Source organism: Synchiropus splendidus, chromosome 17, assembly GCF_027744825.2.
Source record: "Synchiropus splendidus isolate RoL2022-P1 chromosome 17, RoL_Sspl_1.0, whole genome shotgun sequence".
Classification (NCBI taxonomy): Eukaryota; Metazoa; Chordata; class Actinopteri; order Syngnathiformes; family Callionymidae; genus Synchiropus; species Synchiropus splendidus.
This window is the reverse complement of record NC_071350.1, coordinates 15,173,308-15,194,442: the sequence shown is the minus strand read 5'-3', so window position 1 is coordinate 15,194,442 and position 21,135 is coordinate 15,173,308. Positions and strand designations below refer to the sequence as shown.

Sequence of the window (21,135 nt, the reverse complement as noted above, 5' to 3'; positions counted from 1 at the left end):
GGGAGTGACGGGTACACGGTCCGCAGCGGAGGGAAAAGAGTGGCGAAACGTGTTCCTCCCGCCGAGCCCCGCCTCCACCGCCCCACGGACCAGCAGCTCCGATCGGCCGCGGAAGCAGGGATCAGTAAAAGTTCTTTGCGGCTTGAATCATTTACACGCACATGAATATTGATGGAATCGTTTGAACTTTCCACAGAGGTGCGCTTCCACATCACCTGGATCAGAGCAGGAAGAGCAAGTGCGGGGAAGGTTGGCAAACGCAGAGCGATAAACCAGTGAAATTATTTATGAAAGTGAACGCATGAATAAATAAAAATCCCAAAATATATATTTAATAAACATGACAATAACCATCTATTAAATAGGAATGAGAGAGGAAATAAACACTCAATAAGCATGATATAAATGTCCAAATATTTATTCAATATGTGGTTAATATGCTTCTGCTACATGGTCATATACTACTACAAGGAATACTATCAGAATGACAATTTTGTTTGTAACTTAACATGCTCCGTAAACAACACAAATATAAATGTGCAATGCAAAATACATGTAATAAAATAATAATTCTTTTCCACAGACAGTGAAGGAAAGAAGGCTATGCACATAAAGACGGACGTGTTAGTGGGCTACGTACAATATACATAATAATACATGTAATATTATATATATATATATATATACATAATATCATATAAAAAAAAACAATACGAGAAGAAAAAGTGACGTTTGTATTTGTAAGAATTAAAGCACTCAATTCACGTTTGACTGTTCGCACTGACAAAACGAATTAAAATGTTTGAAAAAGAAAAGTAAAAGTACAAGCCTGCAGGTTAGTCGAGTATACAGTATAAAGTAAATATCATTATTATTATTTGGATGCAATGAGCGCAATTGGCCAGCAGGTGGCACATGATCGTCTTACGATTCACTTGCTCCCTTTTATGCAAGAAAACGAGAAATAGGGATCAAGACAGAACAGGCGACAGAACAAGACCGTCTGCGCCTTTGAAGAATAAAGCGCATGTGAATATTATAAGAATAATAATGAATCATCATTAGTCACCCAGAAATGAGCAGATAAAAATACCTATTATCAACAAAAAGTGAAATTAAATTAACGCATATATTTACTTATTTAAACAGCAAAATTAATACATTTTAAGAGCAAAACATAAAATATGTATAAAAACAGAGGCAGGGAATAAAACGGTGAGATGAAACATATTAAATAAAATATTAATATTATAATAATATTAATATTATAATAAATGTTTCCAAACAGAAGCTATAGCACTTAGCTTTCCAAACTAGGAGCGATAGCTTCCAAAAATAATGTAGTAAGATTTATTATTTTAAAATTCACTGTATTGTATACTGTACACCCCATGTTTTAGCTTAGAATATAAATCATTTTGAAAAAGGTTATTTGGGTTTAAACAGAAATTGAGCAACATAAATGGATTGAAACCACAAATGGAACAAAAACATGTTTATTATTCAAGTAAAAGCAGGATCAGAATAAATAGTCCAGCGAGATAAATTAGAATAAATACATCTTCCAGATAAATTATCAAAGTCCTGCAGTCAGACTGAGAGATGAGAAATGACAGTTATGTGGATTTGAAGTCGCCTTTGATGAGGCGATAGTCGCAGCAGTCGAGCAGGACGTTCATGAACTTGGAGAACTCCATTTTTTCGCCGGTGGATGAGAACTTGGGCAGCACCTCGTTGCATTTGAACTGGAGGATGAGAAACACCATTCACACGGCGGCTCAGAGCCGAGACCTCAGAGTGAAGCGCTGGATAGAAGGGACTGCAGACACGCACCTGGGACTTGTTGAATACAGCCAAGTTTCTGGCGACTCTAACCGTTAAGTTTCTGGTGGTTTCATCCAGTTTCGTCTGATTCACCTGCGTCAGAATCTGCTCGCTTTTGCAGAAGAACAGATCCTGCGACAGTGGAGAGAAGATTCTTTGGTTGGTTAAAACAAACTAAATAAAAACTCATTTAAAAAATACATTATTTTAACTAAGGGAAGTTAATCCAATTTAAGGAAATTAATATTTACAATGATAAAATGTAATACAAAAAGATAAAGAACCTGATGCATGAACAACAGAAAAATTAACTTTATTATAATGGTGTTTATTAAGGATCCTTAAAAGTAAATATATTTAAAATGTTCTAAATTCTCTCAACAACAGTTGACAGTTAACATGCAAGTAGTATAACACTCACCTGACACTTGTTCTGTCCAGTACCGAGAGGCAACATGTTTTCTGTGTACGGCAACTGCGAGACACAGAAGGCATCTAGAATAAGTGCATCACCAGCCGCTGCCGCGGTGATAGCATGGACCTGGACTTACCTTCGGCGGCGCTACACTGGGAAGGAGGCTGGAAATCTCCTGGAGGTTGCAGTGATGTTTCATTGTGGGCTTGATGGTGGCGGGAGAGGCCATGAGAACCATGGTGGACAACAGCAAGAGCATCGTCTTCATGCTTGAACTCAGTCAGCGAAAAGTTTCAAGTGAGTCGTCTGGCATGTGGTTCGTTTTCACTTCTAGCCCGAGCGCGCACCAATTTATACGCGACGAACCCACGCGGTCGCCACATCGGCAAAAACCCCGCTGCTGTTTGACGCATTGAAGATAAGATTATCAGATTACAGAAGGATTCTCTGAATCACTGCTCGAACAAAAGACAGCCAGGTGCACGAGTGTCGAACTGATGCTTTATTGACCAAGTTTCCAACAGAGGAAGACGGAAGCCAGGTCAGTGCAGGTAGGAGGACAGCGAGCTGATGCTGCACTTGGTGATCTCCGAGTTCTGGTCCTGGTTCTTTCGGATGCGGTAAAAGTGCTCGATGTAGCTGGAGCGACCCAGCAGCTCCACGAAGTCCTCGTCGTGAGTGATGATCAGAAGCTGGAAGTTGCGCTGACGCGAGCGGCTCTTGATGATTCTGGAAGTTCGGACATTTGACATCACTTCCTTGTTCAAACTAAGGATGAACACCTGGGAAATGCTTCTTGTATATTCTATTAAACGCTGTGTTTTTGACTTCTTTCTTTGTGTGTTCAGCAGCACTCCCTCTCTCCAACACACCTGCTGCCACACAATACAGGGACGAAAGGGAAACCTACTCGACAAGTGCGTGCGCCAGCGACTCGATGTTCTCTCGGTCCAGGTTGGTGGTCGGCTCGTCCAGAGTCAAGATCCCACAGTTGAGACAGAAGGTCTCGGCCAGAGCCAGTCGGATGATGAGCGACGCCAACACCTGTCGGGAACGCCTCCGATTCAGATCCTGCAGAAGGTTGACCAGCCAGTGGGCAGGTCCGCGGCTCCCTACCTTCTGCCCGGCACTGCAGCGCCCTCTCATGTCCAGCGCCGTATCTCCTTTCACCATCACGACTCGGTAGTTATAAACCCGGCGCTTCACGGCTGCGGAGGAGTTCTCGTCCACGTCCGACCGGATCTCGACGTACTCGATGTCTGCAGTGTGACCAATGTTCCTGTTAGCCACAACATTATGACCAAGCAGGGTCTGTAGGAAGAGCTGTCTGCAGGTTTTCAGTGCTGCAGCGGGTCTGCATGTCCGAAATGAGTCGCTCCGACTGGGGACCAGGTTTAACTTGCTCAAGGGCACTAACAACAGTTGCTATGAGGCCAGGGTGATGAGTATTAACCACCGGCCGATCTCAATTATCGGCCATGACTCTGTTTCTGGATTAAACACAGACTCACAGGTGACTTAATGTAGATGCACTTATCCTCCTCGACCACCAGAGGTCGCTGTGTTTTGAATCTGACTGATGCTGATGAAGACTGGAAAATGTGCCAGTTCAAAATATAGCTCGCATTCTGATCTCTACGTTTGAAGCATTAGCCACTGGGCGACTTGGGACACAGTCAGCTCCTGTGACTGGACTCGTGCAGATTGTTTTTAAAGCTAGTAAATAGCTGTTTTTCTGTATATGTTGAGTCTCTTATTCTTATATTCTAATACTGTAGCCATTTCTTTAAAATGTTTTGCCTTGTTGTTTAACATCAGTACAGCTCATTTTTCTCCCACTGACTGGTGCAAGTTTGAGCTTCGAGCCTCTGCACTACATGCGTCTCTTCAATGCTTCTCCTGAGCCTCTGCGATTGCTCCATTGCTGCCGTCTATCTACTTAGTGAATATGGCAATATTCCAACATTAGCTAATAAATCAGTCCAAAGAAATAAACAGCGCCACACCCACCTTGCCCCCGGTAGGTGTTGCGCCACAGGTCTCGAATGATCTTGTTGATCTCGTCCATTTTCATGCTGTGGAACTTCATGATGGTTCTGAGCGGGAAGAACCAGAAGAACAAAGGACAGTTGAGTTTTTCAAATCACTGCTATGCAAAAAAAAATTCTGGCGTTCCCGGAGAAAAGGTTCGGCGTCTTCCACATCACGACAGCGTAATCCACCCACGCCATGTTTGTGGGTGAGAATCATTACACCACATCAAATATAGGGGAGAAGTGTGACCGCCATACTTGTGATGAGTGCAGCCTTGGCACAATTTCCACACTGTTTGCAACGTCACAGACTGTTTTGTTTTGAGATTAAATTGGGGGCGTGTAGCGTCAGTAGCGTCGCGACAGCTTCGCCATAGTTAGTAGAAAGTGTGGAGAGTGGACGCTGGGTGGCCGAATCAAGACGCAGCGGTCCACAACTGAATACCAGGTCTTCTGGTTCAAAAATAAAAGTTGACAGACGCATTAGTGGAGCATGTTTCTCAACTCATGGCGACATTTTCAAGAGTTTGTTTATGACGAAGGTGTCAGTATTTTGAGTAACACCAACATCAGTCGTCGATGATCGGGACTGTTGCTGCCTGATCTGGTCCAGAAATTCCAGTGCTGGAACCGGAAGTTAGTAATGTGTGAGTTCTACCAACTGACATTTCCTGGTAAACACACGCACACATGGCGATATCATCAACATTTGAATCTGGAAATTGTGTTTTTATTTGATATTCTCTATTTTTTTTAATCATTCAAAGCTACTCCAATACATTTGACCTGCACAATGCATTGCTTTCGATACATTACAGAGTGTAAGGGCAACATTTCTCCTTACATTCACATGGATTTAAAAGGAGCAGGCGCGAGCACTTCTGCCACTTTATACACTTTCGCTGAACAAGGTTTACGCAGTGAGGAACTCGACTGTGACAACATCATTACGTGATGAACACTGCCGGGCACAAGACAATGACACCTTTGAATCTGTCGATTCTAGTCCCAAACCCTACTACTTTTTTATTTTTGTATGTAGACAATTTTAATTGAATCTATTTTCCCGCGTTAGAAAGAAAAAAAAACAGGGTCACATGAGGTTGGGCTTAAGTTGGCCATCAACATGGCCGCCCTCATGGTGGAATCGCTGATATCGATCAGGTCACTTCAGGGAAAGTGAAAAAGGGGTTTGTCTACCAGCCTGAAGTATCAGCCCCGACACAAATGACTACAACCTCATGAGCTATATTGCAGTCACCCAGAACTTTTAAAAGGAAGGATAAAACACTGAAGAAATATGGGAAAAAAGAACCTTATTTCTAAACAAATGTGACCTTTAAAGAAAAAAAATATAACTCAGATAATCAAGCAAAAAGCCGAAGCTACCCTCCATATCAAGATAGCATAATGAACCGCACTTTCCGGCATACCAAGAAACTAAATCTGTCGAATCGCGCATATTTGATATCATCTACTGAGACATAACCAAATTGCCATGATGACTTATACGGCAAACAAATATGGAGCATGAGAAAATGACTATGAAAATGCTGAATAAACAGTTTGAAAGAAGATCTTATTCTAGAGGCTGAAACCCTCGACAGTGACAGAAATTTCATGTCATTTCAAGCACAGAAGTCAGCGAGTATCTGCCCACTATATTCATTGAAACAGCAGATTCTCTTCTCAGATTCATTAATGAGTCTGTAATTCACTTTCTTTTTTTTGCAAACTTTGTGTTACATGATTATGATTATTATTATTATTGACATTAATGCACCCACAAATAAGTCTTTCATTCATGTTCCTTGGTTCCAGTTTTTTAAAATCCATATTTTTTTTTACCTTATTTTTCTTTACTCTGAGCTATTTCCGAAATTTAATACTGAATGAAAGACTCAATCACTTCTTAAATATATATTTGTTTTCATTGTTGACTTTTTTTGTTCTATTAGTTACTTCACTTTTTTTTTTACCATCATTTAGTTTGTAGTTAGTTTTAGCCAAGGTATTACATTTTGGTAACTATTTTAAAATTATTATTATTATTTTAGTGAACACGACATCCTTTTTTCGATAGACTTTTTTTTACATCATAATTCTTCTGCACTGGTCCCTTCCAACTGTGATTTTTTTTCTTGATCGACCCGTTTGAAAGGTCGACACTGCCATTTTGGGATGACGCAGTGAGATGGAGAAGGCCAGAAAGGGAAAGATCTACCAACACAAAACTGAGCGGATGTCTGTTATGAAAGACATCGAAGGCAGTGATGCAGATATAACATAAAACCTTTATCAGTCATTGCTAGTTTCGGCCTATTAAGACGTTCGCCGCAACAGTCATTTTGCCTGATCTGCCAGTTTAAATCACCAGATCTAACCACAGTGATCTACTTTCAGGTACGTTTCATAAAAAAGACATGCCTTTAAACTAAGCCAAGGATCAAATTAAGTACACTACAACTTCAAAAAGACAAGGGTGGATTGGCAGTACCAAATCTTAAAGAATACTTCTATGCTGCTCAACTAAGATACATTGTACAGTGGTGCTCCCCTGATTATGATGCAAAATGGAAAAGGATAGAGTCAAACTTGGGACAAGTGCGCTTGGAAACTATGTTGGTGGAAAGAAACCTGACAGAAGAAATACTAAAGAGCAACATATTAAAAGAAACATTTAAAATATGGCAACATGTGATGAGAAAGTATCATTTGGATGATGACTGCAAACTTTTAATCTGGCCATCCTCAAATTCTAAATTTATTCCAGCAAAATTAGATAGTACATTTGATAACTGGAGACATAAAGGGATTACTGCAATTTGTCAATTAGTAGTGGGTAACAACTTTAAAACATTTGAGAAAATTAAGAAAGAGTTCAAATTGGACAATGAAGATTTTTTCAGATACTTGCAGATTAGACATTTTTTCAACACTGACATTAGACACAAACTCTCTCCTGAAGGAAATGAAATTGTTCAGGTGTTTGTAGAGGCTTATAATGAAGTACCTACAAAAATAGTCTCTAAAGTGTATGGGGGCTTACAGAAAAACAACGGTACAAACACACTGTATGTTAAAACAAAATGGGAACAGGAGTTGGAAATCACAATAACTAAAAAAGAATGGGGTTTAATGTGCAATACACAACACAGTACTACAGCTTCGAGAAAATGGAGGGAATTTGGCTGGAAGACCTTGATAAGATTTTTCATCACACCGCATATGAGAGGCAAACAACTGGGAAAACCACAACAATGCTGGAGAAAATGTGGGCACATGAATGCTTCTCATTCACATATATTTTGGACCTGTATTAAAATACAAACGTTCTGGGACAATGTTATAAATATTCTTGAGGAGATATTTGAATGTAATATTCTTAAGGACCCACAGATATGTTTGCTGGGACTCTTGCCCTCACAGGTGCAACATGGTGATCAATATTTATTTAAAATCTTGATGCTTGCTGCTAAAAAAGCTATTACAAGGAACTGGATGAAAACTGATGGACCTGATGTACGAAGTTGGACGGACATTATTGAAGAAATAAGGCAGATGGAGTATTTGACCTCTCTGTTGAGACTGAAAACTGGGTTATACACAAAAAGATGGACAAGGTGGAACATTTTTCAGCAAAGAAATCCAACCTTATTGTAATTATAAGTTATTGTAATATCCCCAATGTTTTTCTGTCTGTATTTTATTTTTTTATTTTTTATTTTATTGTTCTCTGTCTTTTCTTACATGTTATAAATCATTGTATGTATCATTTTCAATCATAATGCCTGTATTTTGTAAAATTTAAAATTTGAAAAATAAACAGTTAAAAAAAAAAAAAAAAAAAAAAAGACATGCCTTTATGTGACTGTAGCAGCTTTGAAGCCACCTATTTTGTCAATCAGACTAAAATATAGCTGGTCGGTTTGCTGTTCCTGAAAAGCAACAAGCAACTACTCAGTTTGAACTTGACAATGTCCACACTGAGTACAATGTGATGTATTCTCATGATCATCCCCTACAGGGTTTCGGCCTCATATAAACTATTGTGGTGGTGCACTACTGTTAAAATGGGAGCCGCCAAGCCATCAGAAAAAATAACTCTTTTTAAAGATGAACTGTCATGTGATCGAACGTATTGAAACAAAGTTGATACATCAAAGCAAACATAACACATAACAGTGATGTGCATGAACATGACGGTTTTCGCTGCGCTATTTCTGGAAAAATCCTGAAAGAAACTCAAGTCAAATCTGAGAGAAACGAAAATGAAATGAATCAGAGAGGCAAAAGGGATTTCCTCTGTATGGGTGGTCGATGCACAAATCTAGGTCACTTATCTGACAGGAAATGACAGAATCGGAATGTTCTACGTTGTATGACGTGACACTTCAAAAGAAATACGTATGAGGATCAGATGTGTCCAGAGAGCAGGTGTAAGGTTTTCCTAGTCGCAATAGAGCGGGGCTACTTTCAGAAAGCACAATACTGAGAAAGGTAAACCAAAATTAGGATGTTTGTTCTACTTTTCTGACTTCTCCTCACTTTCCTTTTTGTATCTATGGTCTTTGAACTTTCTGCAATCACCAAACATCAGCTACCTTATCAAAGAAGGGGACTGACACTCACTGATCCAGAGCCTTGTAGTAGAGGTCCAGGTCTTTAATAACCAGCTCGGTCGTCCTCATGGTGATCATCTTGTTCTTGTAACGCTCATCGGCTTTCTCATATTGATCCTCTCTGAGCTCTTTCCTGAAACGCATGAAGACAACAACTTACGCCACAGTTCTCGGAGACTTCTTCACAATGATGTTAAGAAGTTAAAAAGCACCTGTGATGAAGAATCTCTTCCTCAAATCCCTTTTGGCGGCCGAGTGCAATGCTCCGGTTCTTCTTCAAGTCTTCCAGCCTTCGTTCTGCTTCACGCCGTTCCCTGAGAAATCACAAGGGGACAGAGTCTTTAGCTGCCAAACTACTTGATTACAGTGGGTTGAATACATCTGCTTGGCCAGCATTTACAAAGAGCAACTCATATGATCAGGTTTGATTTTTAGCTATTTCCCGCCTGCTTCTTTGTGTTGATCATAAATATCCAGAATGTCAGAGCTCTTACTGGCGAAGCTGTAAAACCTGCATGTCGCCCATTTCTTTCAGGAGAGCCTCCCGCTTGACTACCACGTCCTTCAGCTCCTCCACCCGCTTCCTCAAGGTCAAGTTGTCCTGCAGCCAGCGCTCCTGCACCTACACAGAAAGAAGAAATGTGACACCTCATTTAGCATCAAATACAAGTGAAGCGAATATGAAGACTTTTCCATGTATGAAAACACCACTAAACGGCTTTTGATTGACTATAACTCTGAAGCTTTTGTTTTCCACCACCATGTGTGACGGGGGTGTGACGACGAGTGGTTTCGTTGAAATCACTGAGATGACATGTGAGTCAGTTTTGGTTAACAAGATTCAGTTCATCTCAGCTGCTTTAAAGGGATTATTGATTTGCTGATATTTTTGAGCATATTAAACCAGGACGGAGACCTAAGAACAGAGCCAGGACAAGTAGTATCAATGTCAACCAAGAACGACTCCGTAACTAGAAAATAAACGTATAACAGAAGGCCTTAAAGTTTTTCCAACTCATTTCATATGTTCTCTAATAATTTGTGTGTATGTTCTCTCATAATTAAATTTTACCAAACTGGGACAGCAGTTACATTAGAGGTACCTTTTGAGTGTCAATATCCTGACGTATGTTTCCCATGTCCTTGTTAGTCTTCTCTTTTTGCTTCTCAGCTTCATGCAGCTGCCCGTTAGTTTCTTGCAGCTCATTCTCCTTTTGCTGTACAACAGACACGTTAAACATGTTTATAACTGCAGCAAGCACATGAATGCTGGTGGTCCAATCTACCTCTTTGTATTCATCTTTGCCCTCCTCCACGTACTTGTTGATGTCTCTGTCCAGGATGGCGATGGCCTTCAGCTTCTCTTTAATGGAGTTGATCTGTCAGAGACAGAAGGATGGCACAGTCAGCAGTTGGCTTTCAATCTTACGGACTAAAAACCTGTACAGAAAAAGCTTGTGTCTGATGATCAAAACGATTCAAGATATCTAACGTTCACTCCAATATCTTTACCTTCTCCTGTCCTTCCTCTTGCTTCTGCCTCCGGCGCTCAACCAGCTCCTGCCTCTCCTGCTGAAGCTTGTCCAGAGTTGAGGACAAAGGAGACAGCTGTTCTTTCGCCTCCTGGTTGCACACAATACATGACGGGTATATCACATTGATCTGCAGGCCTGTTTTTTAATCAGTTGACTGAGGTCCACTAGTCTTCATTTTTATGATAATCACATAAAAATGAGGGGAAATAGTTTGGGGAAGATCCAAAATCTACTCCCAATACGCTTGGAGCAGAGGTGCTCACTCTTCCCTGGCTTGCTAGATACGTTTTAAACAGCCACTGTACGGCTGCGTGGCTACGTGATCTTCGCTATGTGATCTTTCCAAAGCACATTTATTAAAACATTTTTGGATTGATCTAAACCCAAGGTTGGTTCAGGTCACCGAATGGTCAGTGGACAGGGTTTCCACTATGCGGTTTCAAAAAACCCTGGTGGGTGGTGTTTTTTCAAAGGAAATGTGTGAAATCATTTAACATCAAAGTGATAAAAGGTGAAATCTATATATCAACTGGCTTGATTTGTTGCAACACACCATAACAACGTTCTTCCCCTCCATTATCGCAGTTAGACAGACTGATAAAATCTGCTCTGTATATTGTTTCAGTCACCAAGGCATTTATGAACATGAAAGAAATGGTGAAAAATCCCATTTCAGGTGCAAAGACCTGGGCTTCATTCTGATCTTGACACGTCCATAAAATTTCATTTGCGACTTTTCGAGTTAAAGTTAGTCATTATTCAACCACAAGTGTACCCGTATATCTCTGGTCAAAGCCTGTATCTCAGCGGTGAAGTCCACACACTGCTCCTCCAACTGCTGCTGCTTCCTCATGTCACTGGTCAGCTGAAGTTTTTCTGCTCTGGTCTCATTGACAGAACACTTCAGAGTCTGGATCTGATCCTGCTGGTCCTGAATCAGTTTACGCTTCAGCTCCATCTTGCTGGAAGCTAAAAAGATGCACATGAATGTGAACAGGAAAATTTAAATGCAAAGAAAGAAAGTCAATGTTTCCACTTATTTGATCATGTGATCTATCCCAGTCTTTATGTGTTTTCAAAGCTCACATTTAACAACTCATTCATGTCATATTCAAATCTGGCATCTCTTACTTGTGTCCAACTTGTGCTGAGTCTCCTGCTTCTCCTGGCTGACCTGCTGAATGGTTCTGCTGAGGTCCACTCCGTGCAGTTTGGCAGCATGTTGAGCTATTTTCCGCTCCACCTCTTTAAGGTCCATCTAGAATTGAGAGAAAGGTTATATTAAGGACACAATCAGAAATGAATATATCCGAGGAACAGGCTGACAAAGTTAGCGAGGCCAGATTGTTGGGCCATGTGAAGAGGAGGGATGTTTTGGCCATGGATGAGTGTGAATGAGCATGACAGGTGTGACTGAGGATTACCAGGTAACGGTCCATAAGGGAGATGTCCTGGAGACAGGCCTTGGCAGTGCTCTCATCAGACACCAACATGCTCAGTGACATCTCCTGCTCTTCCACATCAGCCTTCAGTTTCTCAATCTCTCTGTTGACTGTCTGTAGACGATGTCTCAAGTCTGGCAGCTCCTTCTCCTGAAGCTGGATTATGGAATTCCTAGTGTGGGAGAAAGATTGATTCAAAAGAAAATAATCCATAAACGCATTACTTTTTTCTACACAGAACTTAAGACGAGCTTTTGAAAAAAAAAAACATTGAAGATAAATGCGTTTGCCTTCACTCATTTGTGTAATCTGATTTATTTACTAATCATTACTAGACATTTATCTGTCATTAATATCATCTTTTAATGTTATTTATTATAAAAAAACAAAATTATATACGTACTATATTTTCACAAACTTTTTAAATCCAAATTATTATTATTATTATAAACTATCCTCTTAAAAACAACTTTGCATTACAGACAAAAAAATATTTTAAGACAGGAAAAAATGAGCATAAGATGTAGTGTGTAGAAAAATATTGATATTTTAGGAAAAACATCAATTTGACAGAACGAAAAATAAAACAAATACAAAAAGGTAAAACCATGTGAGATTAAAAAAAAAGATTTTTTGGGAAAAGGAAGAAATGACAATACACTCACTGATTTCAGATCAAAAGTCAACACTAACACATAGGTAACTAAAGCAATGAAAACCTTTAAACCTGAAAAATATAATTTAACAACTAGCAGGTCACAGAAGGTGATGCAAGATCTCAACTGACAGTCGCTAAAATAAAAAAAAAATGTACAATGTGAGGATGCGGCACCATCTAGCGGATTACTTAAGTAATGCATGGATGGCAGAAGCTTCCTTTAACAGTTACGAATTTTATAACATCCAAATAAAAAGTCAGTTTTTTGCTATATTTCTCTACTTAACTCCTACAATATTTGCTCCATAATAAAGCCAGAGTAAAGGCTTTTAACCGACCTGACTGGGCGCAGCGTCACCATTTCATCCCTCTTTCTCTCCTTCCTCTTCAGATCCATCTCTGTGTTCTTCAGCTTGTCTGGGACCAGTCGAAGTTTGGACTGCATGTCGCTGATGACTTCCTGCAGGTCCGATTCTGACGGGAATGTACGCTGGCACACCGGGCAGCACGGCTCCCTCTCCTCTGTGAGCTGGCTGATGAACTGAGTGTAAACAGCAGTGGCTCCAGCGAGCATGGCTGTGCAGCAGCAGATCAGGAAGGAAAATATTAACATCAAAAACTGCATTAAAGGAGACTTATCTCTGAAATGCTGCTGTCAAAACATGGCCAGCTCAGTTTAGGAGTTTTCACCTCTCTGTTTGGAGACCTTTTCCAAGTCCTCCTGCAGCTTCCCCAGGTCTTGCTCCAGATCCTGACTCCCACACACATTAAAAAACTTCTCTTCTTCACTCGCTAGTTGCTGCTCCTTTTTACGAAGCTCAGCTGCAATGTGGCTTTTGTTCTGCTCGCTGGACGCCAGATCCTTGCTGAGTTCAGAAAACAAAGAACAGACAAGTTGGTGGCAGCAGTTCGCATCTTAAATGATAAAGGAAACACTCACTTGAATTTAGCAAGCCGGTCCCTGGTGGTGTTTATTTCCTGGGAGCGGGAGTACAGCCAATCCTCCAGCTCCCTTTTGCTTGGGAAGTGGCCCATTAGTGTAACCAGGTCCTCGTTGTGGCGGGATTTGATCTTTCGAACCTGCTCCTCCTTTTCCATCTGGAAGGATAATCAAGGACGTTTGCTCTATTGTGTTTTTTTAAAAGACAGACAGAGCTCAACAATAGAAAACAAGTTTCCTCTTTGTCACCGTAATGTTGCATCAATAGAATCACCTGCAGCTTCACCTGTACGAATGACCACTGCATGTGAAGAAGACCTACCTTGTCTTTCTTCAACATGTCCATCTGTGTGCGTGCAGTCGTGTGTGTGTTCAGCGTCGCCATTTCCTGGTCAAGTTGTCTCTGAGCCCGATCAAGTTCAGCCTTCAGCCGCTGCAGCTCCGTCACCTCTGCCCTCAGCTCTTCCACATTAGAGTTCTCCACTGCACTCTGCAGCTCATGCTCCTAAACAGACCAGAAAATGACTGACGGAAGTAATGGCTGCTGAACAGTCTCCAACACTACGTGTTACGTCAACTCACAGCTTTTGCCAACTCGCTCTCCAGTTCTTGCATGCGTCCGGACGAACCCTCCAGTCGCAGCAGTTCCGCCCTCATATTCCGGAGTTCCTGCTGCTTCTTTTCCTGCAGGTCTCTCTTCAACTCCACCGTTCGCTCCAGACCGGTTTTCTTGTCCCGGATTTCATCAATGGACTGCTGCTTCAGCTGCTCCTTCTCCTGCAGGTCCACCTATGAATGCAGAAAACAAAAGAAGATTCAAGTCACTATTTCATTATTTATTATTGTTTGGGATATTCAAGATCATACATTTCCTGAGACTTTTGATCCACTGCACCATGAACAGTGCTCTTAAATGACACTACACATTGTTACTACATTACCGGGTACTTTAATGTTTTCATGGAAAACGTTTCACAGAAACATTTCCACAAAACACAGATGTACAGAGATTGCCATCTTTGTTAATGGGAAATAAATTTGGGTTTGGGAAATTTGCAATGATTAGTATTTTTTTAATCTATGAGATTGAACTGCTCCTCCGCTCCTCTGCCTAGACAAATGATTCAAAACGTTAAACATGTTGTGAGTCAGATGGAAACCAAAATAGGTCACAATGAAGCAAACACAACAGTTAGATAATCAACCACACGGTCACGGTCAAGTTCAAAGGAGCAGTCACTCATATGCAGCATTTTGGATCAACTGCACAGAGCTGCACTAGCAAAACAACACAGCAATAATTTCAATAAGATGACCCTCCCTTGGTTACGAACTTAGAATAAGTGGGTCATATAGCTCACTTGGCTCGGGTCAATAATCACTACTAGTGGCCAGTGACCTCAGAACACATGATGTCGAGAGCAGGGGTTCTTTTGATCTCGGGGCTCACCTTTCCCAGAACAATTCAATAGGACTGATTAATGACTCTTGATTTCATTTGTGATCAATAACCATATTTAATCTACTTACACGTAAACTAACCAAAACCTTATGAAATGACATGAAACCATGTGATCATCGCAAAGATATTTGTCATCAAATAATCCAACCAGCAGCAGAACCAGGTCTAAGCCATGTTCATCCAATTTATAAAATTCCGAATAAAATAAATATAATAAAACCATGTCTAAATATCATCAAAATAAAAATTATGTATTTTATTTAAACGCCAAAGAAGATATAAGTAAAGTGTAAATGAATTAATGTTCAATGCTCCAACAGGTGCTTTCATGAACAGTTTTTACTGTTGGGAGGAGGTCATTGCTTTCTTTATCATTTCTTTCTTTTCAAGAACTTCTCCAGCGTTGTTAACTATCACAGATTTGCAGCTGTCCAGTCAATTCAGTGCCACCATATGTGGATAAATATTAAAACTGAGCGTCTTGCGGCCCAAAGGTGTAAAACATTTAGCAGCCCACTAGGAGGCGCTGACGGTTCAAACAAGGGCCTAGACCGGTCACACAGCCAGGTAGAAGTTCTGGTAATGCATGTGATATATAATGACTACTCAAAGACAACAACTATTGAAACTGAAAAGATTCCATGGCGACACTTCACTAATATAAATACTCTCTTACCAAAATTTTGTTGACAACTGCTTTTTCCTGCTCCAGTCTCTGAGAGATGTGTTGATTAAAGCTCCTGAGTTGAAGCGCTGTGAAGGGCGTTCGATCGTATCCCTCCATCTCCAGGTAAGAAGCCAGAGATCGGACCTGCAGGTGTGAGGGAAGTCACATCAAAGTGGTTCATTTAAGAAGTAGCAATGTGTCTCAATACACTCGTGATTCAGTAAGTTTGCGTGCATGTGTGTGTGTACTGAAGTAAAAATAAGACGTTTTAACTACGACCAAGCTCAACTCCTCTCACCTGTGCGTCTCGGTTCTTGACATTCTGTGTGTGGCGGTCGGCCTCCAGCTGCAGGCGACCTGAGAAGAGAACACTTTATAACACAAATGGTCTTCTTCTAAACAGCCTCAAGATGATGAACTAACAACAAACACATGACTGATCGCAAAGGATTGTTGACAGTGTAGACTGAGACGCACCAAAAGAAGACTTTGCTCAGGTACCTTGTTCCACGAGCAGATCAGCTTTGACTCTGTTCAGCCTCTGACACTCCCGGCCTGCTCTCTCTAGATCTTTCTGGCAGTCCTGAAGTCGGCGTTCCTTCTCCCTCACAGTCCTCTGGTGGTTTTGGTAAACTTCCTGCAGCTGCTCTGTAGATCCCTGAAACACCTGCAGCAGACACAGTCGATGAGTTTGATGAGCAACTGTGGACATAAAGACAGTTCACCGTGCAATGTCTATACCCAAATCACTGGTGGGGATGAAATCGTCTCTTAACAGTCAACTAAGAAGACATGTTACTTTGTTATTTCATTATTGATTTGCATCCCATCGAACAAAGGAACTGTTTCAGCTGTGTGATTATATAAAAATGATTATTTGGCTCACAAACAGTCATTTCAATACAATCTCGAAGACGGATTCACTTGTCAACTCAAGCTCATTTTCCATCTGCAGCCTTTCTATCACTTCCTCATTTAGGTGAACGATTGTCACAGAGTGGAGTCTGGAGAGCCATTGAGCAGGTGTCAGTCCAAAATAAACCAATTTCCAATTTCAAACCCAATTCCTAAACAGCCAGCCACGCTGCCAAGTGGAGTAAAAAAGGCAAGGAAAATGCAACCATTTTCTTTTGACTATTGCGAGCAGACACAAGTTACCTGCTCCATCGTCTCCTCCAGCTCTTTGTTGTCCTCCTCCATCTGTCTCTTCCTGCTGTCCAGAGCTCTGACGTCATTGTCCAGCTTCATCACCTTCCCCAGCTTTAGGTCGATGTCATTCAACCGATTCTGACAATGGTTTTATAAAGATAAATAATAAGAACACAATCATATGTGTTTGTGAGTCACAGCAGTTGAGGTGATATTAGACTTGATGAAATCTTTTTCCCATAACTTTTGCAGCCATTGACTTCCACTTATTTTATTTTATTCCACTTTATTTATTCAGTCCAAGGCTCCATTTTGGAGGGGGAATATGATATTTTTGGGTTTTATTACTTGATTGACAGTTTTTGAAGATTTTGAATGTTGTCAAGTCTTTGTTTCTTGATGAGACAGGTCGTTGGTGCGACGGTTCTCACTCACCTCAAGCGGATCGATTTGGCTCTCGATTTTCTGGATTCCATCTTTGGAGGCCATCAGCTGAGCCTCTTTTGAAGCAACTATCTCCTTAATTTGTTGGGCTTTCTCTTTGTTGCTCTTCAGGTAGCGCAGCTCCAACTGGCACTCTTTGACCACCTGCGACTGTTTCAAGCGGAGCTGGCGCATTGTCTCCAAAGCTTTAATATACCTGGAGTTATAAACAAAGTAATATAATCACTGGATGAATTAGAAGTATTTCTGGGAAGTAAATATAAAATGTGCTTTTACTTTGTGGCGGCAAAAATGGAGTCAAACTTGTCTTTGAGTGCCTTGCCCTCACTCAGAGGCCAGTTGGACTCTTCTTGGTGACAGAAAATGACGTGATTCAGAACCGGCTTGGAGACACCGAGGGCTGAAATCATCTCTCGGTCCAGCTCGCCACACTTTGATGACAAGCTCACCTTCTCTTTCCCACTGCAACAACAAATACTGACTGAATCTTACGCTAAAAGGATCAAAGTGACGAAGCTTGAACTTACTTCCACCTGGTGATGACTTGCTCCAAGCTCTTGAACGTGTAATTCTTCAACTTCTGAGTGCAGGACATGGAGCGGTGGATGGTGACCTTCTCTCCATTAACGTCGGTGAACAGAAGTCGAATCTGAGCTCTCACATCCGTCTCGTGGGCGTCCTTGACATCACAAGGTGCATAAGTAAATTAATTATTCACCCTAAAACCAAATAAACATGGATCCCTGCAGAAGATTAATTGAAGGGATATAACTACATTCCGATGCAAATCATGCTTAACTGGGTAATGTAGCTTCATAACATGGAAGATGTATTACTGCCATTTGTAAATCTCCAATACTGCTACAAAGAAGCACATAATTTTTGCTTGAGGGAAGAAATCTAAGGTATGGCAAATCATTTTCACAAAGGCTATATTTGATAGGGGCACAGTAAAGGTTTTTCAATAGAGGCATTATTGAATGAGCAGAAAATGGGATTTAATATTTAAAACATGTTCACTTTTTAATCTAAAACCAATTTTACGGTCATTTCTTAAACAGGTTTTAGAATGAAAACAGAAGATACAAGTAAATTTCAAAAGTAAAAAGCATATAAAATAGATGCATGAGATTAATTTACATACATACAATAACAACAGAACACTTAAAACACAAGAGGAGCTCGGAATTGTCAAAATACTAAACACATTTCACAGTGACTTCAAGCAAATACAGGCAATGGGCAGCATGTCGCACCTGCGCCAGATTGTGCCCAGGTCTGAGTCAGACTATGGGAGGAAAACCAAAGAGCCCCAGAAAAATAAACAAGCCACACAAGAGCAGAAGAGGATATAATTAGGTGTCATATTTGAGGCATTTAAATGAAAATGAAAAAAAATATATGGATGAAAATAAAGTCAAAACATTTTTAGAATGAATAATATCAAATGAAAATAAATGAAACAAATTTAATTGCATCAATGAAAAAGGTGTGATTAAATCTGATTGAGTTCAGTAAGAAAATGTAATTTACATTATGACCTAGACAAATTGATGTAAGACCTATGACTGTATCAGATGAAAACATGGGTTGTCTACTTAGCTAATCCAACATTTCAATGTAGTTGAGAAAGCTCACCCTGGGATCATGGACGAAAGCTCCTCCTTTGGAGCCGGGAGGTAGTTCTCCAGCTGTGGCATACTTGAGGCATTCGATAATAGTCTGAAGGGGAGAAGCGTGGAAATTTAAACGAATTTTTTCCTTCAAAAACAAACACTACGCTTGATATATTCCTTTTGAATATTAATATTAAGACAGAAGACGAGAGTGACATGTTCGAAGGCGACCATTGCTCTCATGAAAGTACCGTTTTTCCTGCTCCGTTGGGTCCAACCAGCACCGTCAAAGGCGAGAAGAAGCTGATGATTTGTTTGTCTTTATCCTCCACTCCAAAACTCCGCACCCCAAGGATGCTCATTTTGTCTATCTTGGACATTTTGACTTCCTAAATGTGAGAGAAAACACAATCGGTTGAGCAGCAGTCAAAATTATTGTCTGAAAAGAATGGTCTTTGAAACAACAGTGCTATTTAAAAATAAACTTTCGTTCATCAATCTCATGAACACAGCAAAGTATAGTTTTCCTTCTTTCATGAAATATGCAATGACGTTATAATGAAAACGATGTTAGTGCAGCGTTTAAAAAGCCAACTTTCAGGTTTAAATATATAAGAAAGTCGGCGTCAGCTTGCACGCTAGCTAACAACCAAGCTCCAGCAACGACGCAAAAAGATAACAGCAACACACATCACTGACTAATACAACGCTAAAAATCTCTACTTCCATGTTTAGCCATGTCATTTTGCGCACACAATAAACTTACTCACTGAAATGTGCAAAGGTTTCCTGCTCTCACGTCTAGGGAAGTTTCGCGCTGAACAGGAAGTGATGTCAAATGTTGCGGAAGTCCGGCAACCACGTGGTATATGTCAATAAATCATCTCTGACAAACCTGTTTATATGAATGTGATCTAATAAAAATGATCACCGAGACCATATTTTTCATCCAGATGATTGACTAACATGCTCGTCAACGTTTAGTTAATGTTTCAACCTGAACCCAATTTAATAAATTACTCAGATGAGGCCCAACAGATTTTCTATGAGGAGATTATTAGCGTGTTTATGAATTACTATCAAACATCCATATTTTGTCCATCGCTGCTCGCTCAATTTTCACCACAAGATGCCAGTGTTTCCCTCTAGAAAAGCGAATCGGCGCTTAATAAAAATAAACAGAGGCTCTTGGTAGAATTATGACGCCATTCTACTTACTCCGAAACTTATTAAAATGCGTTTTAATATTATTGTTTTAGTCTCCCGTTTAATTAATTTGAGATATATTCAATTTAGACAAACGCATTTTCTTTTATTTTAATTAAGTTGCTAGTGTTTCTTTCATTATCACTGTCATTATCTGCTTTTTGAATTTGAGACTGAAATTAGATATTATCAAAATTTTGCATGTGTTCCTCCTAATTACTCTATTTTTTTCCATTTATTAGTGGCACAAAAGCATCAGTGAAGAAGTTCAATTTGAGGATAGATAATCACTTGATGTACACTGCACTCTTCTAAAGATGCAGAGTCTCCAGCCTCCCTTGTGGTTTGTAAGATTATCTCTTTCACTTCCTTTGAATAGTGCCGCAAACATGCACACTCTCACACACACAAAACAGCCCTTTGCTTTGAGCTCGCTGATTCACCCTGTCTGTGTTATCAGCCCACTGACTCATCGTGCCTGAGTCTGTCCAGCTCATAGGCCTCTTTCTATTTCGGTCCGGTCCTAACATGAAAATGTCACGACCTTATGTCTTCTGTTTGGGCTTTTATGTGTTTTCGTGTTGTTATCGTGTGAATAGTTAGAGTGAGTAAGCCAAATCATGTGACCATGTCAGCGTACAAAGCCTGTGTATTTGGAACTGGGTTTAAAAGGCTTTAAAAGAGACACCAGCCTTGGTAAAGGTGCATTCACCGTTTATGGTTATCTACTTTGCCCACAGAAGAAAGTGGCTCACGTTCAATGTGCTATCTCTGATGCACTTCTCCAATATAGAGAGGTTTGAACATTCTAAACTGTGGGCTGCATTCTACTTAGTCAGAGGTCCCTCAGCAAACACGGAAAACACCCCTTCAACATGTTAAATATTCCTGTAGGTCTCTGAAAAACTCTCTGAATAGACTGCACTTTCACTGAGGTATGGTGGACCATCCAACTCCTGACCATCTTAGCTACAGAAGTGTTGCAGATTCAGGCCTGGAATTCAGATTGGTTCAGCCGTCAGTACACAAACTGTGTCCTGTGATGGGGCTCCGTTGATACCAAGCAAATCTGACCATGTCGCCCCCTTAAACTTGAAGTGGCTTAGATGAGGACAATGCATT

The 21,135-nt window shown here is 40.5% G+C and overlaps 1 protein-coding gene across 2 annotated transcripts; it reads right to left on the bottom strand.

The window, feature by feature from the left end:
- Positions 1-1,593: 1,593 nt before the first annotated feature.
- On the bottom strand, positions 1,594-19,696 carry rad50 (RAD50 homolog, double strand break repair protein). Of its 2 annotated transcripts, none has more exons than XM_053846944.1 (31): positions 19,578-19,696; positions 19,059-19,196; positions 18,830-18,913; positions 17,719-17,870; positions 17,468-17,653; positions 17,183-17,387; positions 16,757-16,885; positions 16,100-16,265; positions 15,897-15,955; positions 15,608-15,742; positions 14,052-14,258; positions 13,792-13,974; positions 13,470-13,627; positions 13,220-13,395; positions 12,868-13,105; positions 11,854-12,043; positions 11,561-11,687; positions 11,205-11,398; positions 10,407-10,517; positions 10,181-10,273; positions 9,998-10,111; positions 9,389-9,516; positions 9,107-9,208; positions 8,905-9,027; positions 4,250-4,335; positions 3,356-3,498; positions 3,150-3,283; positions 2,376-2,968; positions 2,246-2,299; positions 1,834-1,956; positions 1,594-1,745 (listed from the first exon to the last, which is right to left on the bottom strand). In XM_053846944.1, the coding sequence occupies exons 2-28, from the start codon at positions 19,185-19,187 to the stop codon at positions 2,782-2,784; spliced, it is 3,939 nt and encodes a 1,312-aa protein (XP_053702919.1). In that variant the 5' UTR covers positions 19,188-19,196; positions 19,578-19,696; the 3' UTR covers positions 1,594-1,745; positions 1,834-1,956; positions 2,246-2,299; positions 2,376-2,781. The 2 variants fall into 2 exon arrangements, with proteins under 2 accessions (XP_053702919.1, XP_053702920.1); XM_053846945.1 differs by having other exon boundaries at positions 19,574-19,638.
- Positions 19,697-21,135: the final 1,439 nt, after the last annotated feature.

Excerpts from the sequence above, each read along its gene's own strand:
- rad50 (XM_053846944.1), bottom strand. The coding sequence starts at position 19,187 with ATGTCCAAGATAGACAAAATGAGCATCCTTGGGGTGCGGAGTTTTGGA. Across the intron at positions 18,914-19,058 it reads CCAACGGAGCAGGAAAAACG|ACTATTATCGAATGCCTCAA; the intron begins GTACTTTCATGA and ends TCTCCCCTTCAG. Across the intron at positions 9,517-9,997 it reads AGGATATTGACACTCAAAAG|GTGCAGGAGCGCTGGCTGCA; the intron begins GTACCTCTAATG and ends CTTTCTGTGTAG.